The sequence below is a fragment of the Corvus brachyrhynchos genome, unplaced genomic scaffold, assembly GCF_000691975.1.
Source record: "Corvus brachyrhynchos isolate BGI_N302 unplaced genomic scaffold, ASM69197v1 scaffold48, whole genome shotgun sequence".
NCBI lineage: Eukaryota > Metazoa > Chordata > Aves > Passeriformes > Corvidae > Corvus > Corvus brachyrhynchos.
In genome coordinates this window covers 4,594,963-4,599,765 of record NW_008240027.1, presented here as the reverse complement: position 1 = coordinate 4,599,765, position 4,803 = coordinate 4,594,963, and the positions used below count along the sequence as shown (strand labels likewise).

The following is a 4,803-nucleotide window of genomic DNA, read 5'->3' as shown; positions in this document are numbered from 1 at the left end:
CCCCGAGGCCAGGCTCCGCCAGCGGAAGGTGCGAGAGGGGTTAGAGGGGTGCAGGGATTGTGGGGGATCACAGTCTGGAGTCCTGGCTGTGGGCCGAGCCATTGCTGCCCCGCACAGGGGGTGCAGGCGCCGCCTCGCTCTGGCCCTTCTCTGGCTGCAGGGGCTGCACCTCCAGGTGGGACTCCGTGGAAGGGCTGAATGCCGGGGCGTAGCGCCCACTGCGGTGCTCTGGCAGCGCTGGGCCCCAGTCCTTGCTTGCCTTGGTAGCATTTTTCAAGCGCTAGAGAGAAAGGGAGACGATGGAGACAAGATTAGCATCCACCATGCTCTCCTGCCCTGGTCTGCACGGACATGCCAGCAGCTTCCAGGGCTGCACAGAAATGTGCCCTATGCATGCTGCCTGCACTCAGCCACTGCTGACAGCTCCAGTGAGGTGAGGGACAGCCCTGCTGGCAGCCCCAGGTGAGACACAGACAAAGGGATGTAGCCCCTGGCCACCCACCTCAAGCAGTGTGTCCCCCTCAGAACGGCACACTTTGTAGATGGCGTAGATGGGGATGCAGATGACAGAAGAGAGCGCCATGAGGAAGCCAATGCTGATGGCCCAGGTAGGGTAGACATAGTCATTGTAGGAGATGGGCCGGTACTGGATCACTGTGAAGACCAGGATGAACTGGGAAGGGATAGGCAGGATCAGCCATGGGGAGCAGCCAGCTTGCTCTGTACCCCCCCAGCTTCCCCACTCTGCCCTATTCCTGCTCTCCTGCAGCCCAGCACTCTTCTCTCCATAGAGTACCATGTCCAGGTGAACTCCTTGCCCCCTCCTCCCACGGTCCAATGCCCCATGGTTGCGACACTCACAAATATGATGGCAGGTGAGATGAAGCGCCAGCAGATCTGGAAGAAGAGTGGGGGAGGAAAGCCCAGCATCATCTCAATGTCCTTGAAGTAGTTGCGGTGCCCTGGGGAGAAAAGTGACCATCAGCCCTGGTGATGACCTGAGCCCCCTGACCGGCTCCAGCCCCAGCATCATCGTGGTGGGACCCGCCAGCCTCCCCAGGCCACAGCTCCTGATTGGGCAACAGCTTCCCCATGGAGCACAGAGCACACCACTGATTGGCCAGTTGTTGAGGCGAGCCCTTCCCCATTGGCTGGCTGGGCCAGCCTTACCGTCTGATTGGCTGTAGGTAGCTGCACCTACCATAGATGTACATGATGGCCACACACATGATGCAGGAAATGACCACCAGGGAGAAGCTGGCAGCATAGTTGTCCATCAGCAGGAGCCAGTAGATGCCCGCCTGGAAGACAGACCCATTGGCACAGCTGCCGCTGTGGTACCACCACTGCTGGCAGGGCAGCGGCACAGCCATGCTGACTGTGCTGGCAACACACAGCTCGGATACTGCCACCACAGCTGGCATGGCATTGCCTGATGGCAGAGTCAGCATGGAGACAGTTAATTCCGGATACCATCACCAGTGTTGGCGTGGCAAGACCAGGCCCTGCCTGTCACTACCATCACGGTGGCAACAAAGTGGATGTGGCTGATGAAGTGGCCATGGCAGTGGCACCCCATGGCAACAGTTCCACGGTCACCTACCTGCGTGGTGAGTGGGACGCCCAGCAGGAAGCCAGCCACAGCCACTCCCAGCGTTACGAAGGTCTTTTTGCGGATGATCCACTCATTGCCCACCTCATCCACAATGGCCGTGACCAGAGTCTCCAGCAGGCAGAACTGCGTATGGGGCAGAGGGGGCAGCATGTCACCACCTTGGCCCCACCACACCACCCCATCTGAACATGCTGGCCCCACCATGACCTACCTGTGTACCCAGCCCCAGGAGGATGAGCATAAAGAAGAAGAGAATGGACCACAGTGGCGAGATGGGGAGCAAGGTGAGAGCTTCAGGGTAGGCGACAAAGGCCAGGCCTGGTCCATGGTCAGCCACCTTGGAGACATCCACACCCAGGTGGTTGGCCATGAAGCCCAGGATGGAGAAGATGACGAAGCCAGCATAGACGCTGGTAGCACAGTTGGTGATGCTGATGATGATGCTGTCCCTGTGGGGAAGAGGAGTCAGGGCCGGCACTGGGCACGAGGCAGTGGCAGGGCTGGGGGGCTGTGGTCGGGCACTCACCGGTAGCAGTTGTTGTTGAACTTGTTGTAGGAGGCCATGGTGATGAGCCCGCCCCAGGCACAGCCCAGCGAGTAGAAGATCTGCGAGGCCGCATCACCCCACACCTGTGGCAGTGGGATGGTCAATGCTGTGCCCCCAGCCCCGCTCAGCCCTGGCTGCCCGCCACCCTTTGTCCCTGCTCACCTTGGCATTGAGGATCTTGTCCCACTGGGGTGTCAGGTAGTACATGATGCCAGTGAGGGCCCCCTCCAGCGTGATGCCGCGCACAAAGAGGATGGTGAGCACCACATAGGGGAAGGTGGCCGTGAAATACACCACCTGTGGGGCAGCAACTCAGTGAGGTGAGGATGGGGGCAGGGGCGGGGACACAGGCAGGTGGTTAAGGTGTGGCTATGGGCTGGGGCTACGGTCCAGAGTGTGGAGTGATAGACCACGAGAGAAGGAGTTATTGTCAAGGAGGTGGGGCCATGGCCACATGGGAGGAGCTGTGTCCAGAAGGGACGTGGCCAGGTCATAGGGGTGTGGCCTTTCCCAGAGTGGGAGGAGCATGCACAGAGCGCAGGGACAATGCCAAAAGAGGAGGAGCTGTGCCCAGAAGTGATGGGGACATGTCCACAACGGGAGGTTCATTCCCAGTAGGGGAGGGGCTATGCCTAGAGGGGACATGGCCATCTACCCTGAAGGCATGTCCACACCCACAGGGAGGGGCCTGGAGAGGGAACACACAGGTACCTTCCCCGAGGACTTCACGCCCTTGATGAGGCAGAGGAAGACAACGACCCAGGAGACACCGAGGCAGCCGAGGAGGGGCAGCCGCACCTCGCCCAGGTTCCCGATGTCATCCGACAGGTTCAGCACATACCTCCTGTACGGGGAGGGGGACAGCAGTGTCAGTGGAGCCCCACCATCACCACCTACCCCATCCCCGATCCCAGGCGCTGGTACCTCCAGTACTCCTCACTGGGGCTGGTGCGCTTCTGGGTGGTGTTGAGGAGCTGGGTAAAGTTGAGGGTGGCACGGTTGGAGAGGTTCCCGTCCAGCACCCCCACGCAGTCGGGCGTGTTCCAGGGGTTGCTGCAGTACGTCCAGGGCAGCACGTGCGTCATGGACACAAAGAAGTAGTAGAAGGCAATACAGATCACCACGTTGTAGTAGATCCCGATGTATGTGGACACCACCATCATCCCGTAGCCCACGCCTGGGAACAGCACCGGGGAGGGGTGAGCGGCAGGGTGCGGCGGCACGGCACGGGCACGGCGCACAGCACCAGGGGTCGTGGCATGGCAGGAGTGGGCTGCATGCAGTGCTGTCAGCAGCCTTGCAGCCATGCTGCGGCTCAGTGCCTGGCTGTGGCACGGGTGTGAAGAGCACTGTGCATGGGATCCTCTACCTCCAAACAAGCCCAGTGGTGCTGAGGGTCCCCTGGGACACATGGCAATGCACACAGGCTGCAGGAAAACCCTTGGGGACTGCAGCACAAGAGAACAACTGGGTGGGGGGTCACTTCTGGCTACAGTGACTTTAGGCCTGCAGTTACCTGGTGGCATGTGACAGGCCACACGAGCACAGGGAAGTGCACCCCAGGCTCAGCATGCCATTGTGCAGAGCACACAAGAGTGTGTGCATGGGCTGCTGGCACTCAGACATGACATCGTGGGCATGTCACCTGGCAGGCAGCCTGCAAGCGTGGGCCAGGGGAGCCAGCACCATGGGAGCACACCCGTAAGGCAGGAGATGCACCTGGAGCAGGGTCCAGCCATGGCAGGGACAGCACATGAGCAGAGCACTTGCTGCCTGTGGTCCAGGCAGACAACTGCAGAAGCATGCCCACAGCTGGACGTGCCACAGTGTGTTCAGGGGACCTGAGCAGCCTCTGCAAGAGTGACACGCTGGGGACACATGTGGCATATGCAGGGAGGTGTATGTAATGCCCGCAGTGGATGCTGGCACAGGGCTGGGGTTTGCGCAGGAGATGTGATGCGTGTGCAGGGGCACGTGTAATGTGTGCAGGGGACGCCAGGCGGGCTGTGCGGGGCAGCGTAGCCAGGGTGGGCAAGTGCGCAGGGGACCCGTGCAATGCAGAGCATGATTCGTGTGCAGGGCATGCATGTGCAGGGCTGCACGAGCCGCGGGTGCCTGCACTGGGCCATGTGATGTTCCAGAGGTGTGCGTGTGCCCCATGGTGCGTGAGGGTCACACCAGCTGCCGGGCACTGTGACAGCAGGTGTCCCATGCTGGCATGTGCCAGTAGGGACAGGCAGCTCCTTACCTTTGAACATGGGGCTGACCCTCCAGACGCCAAGGCAGCCTTGGCTGGCAAACTGCCCAAAGGAGAGCTCCATGAAGAAGAGAGGGATGCCACAGAACACCAGCATGATGAAGTAGGGGAACATGAAGGCACCTGGTGGGCAGGAACCACAGGATGAGTGGGCAGTAACCCCAGGCACAGCTGTGCTTCCCATGCCCTGCACCACCCCAAGAAATACCATGCAGGGCTGGGGTGCACAGCCCCACACCTGCCCAGAGGAACCCCACTCCCCCAGCCCCCTGACACCCACCTCCCCCATTGCGGTAGCAGAGATATGGGAAGCGCCAGACGTTGCCTAGGCCCACGGCGTAGCCCACGCTGGTCAGCACAAACTCGATCTGGTTGCCCCAGTTG

At 60.9% G+C, this 4,803-nt stretch overlaps 1 protein-coding gene across 1 annotated transcript; it reads right to left on the bottom strand.

The window, feature by feature from the left end:
* Positions 1-6: 6 nt before the first annotated feature.
* SLC6A9 (solute carrier family 6 member 9) lies at positions 7-4,803 on the bottom strand. The gene is made up of 12 exons (XM_017743504.1): positions 4,700-4,803; positions 4,411-4,542; positions 3,087-3,339; positions 2,874-3,006; positions 2,325-2,459; positions 2,142-2,245; positions 1,827-2,064; positions 1,604-1,738; positions 1,202-1,301; positions 862-962; positions 503-673; positions 7-280 (listed from the first exon to the last, which is right to left on the bottom strand). The coding sequence occupies exons 2-12, from the start codon at positions 4,532-4,534 to the stop codon at positions 68-70; spliced, it is 1,707 nt and encodes a 568-aa protein (XP_017598993.1). The 5' UTR covers positions 4,535-4,542; positions 4,700-4,803; the 3' UTR covers positions 7-67.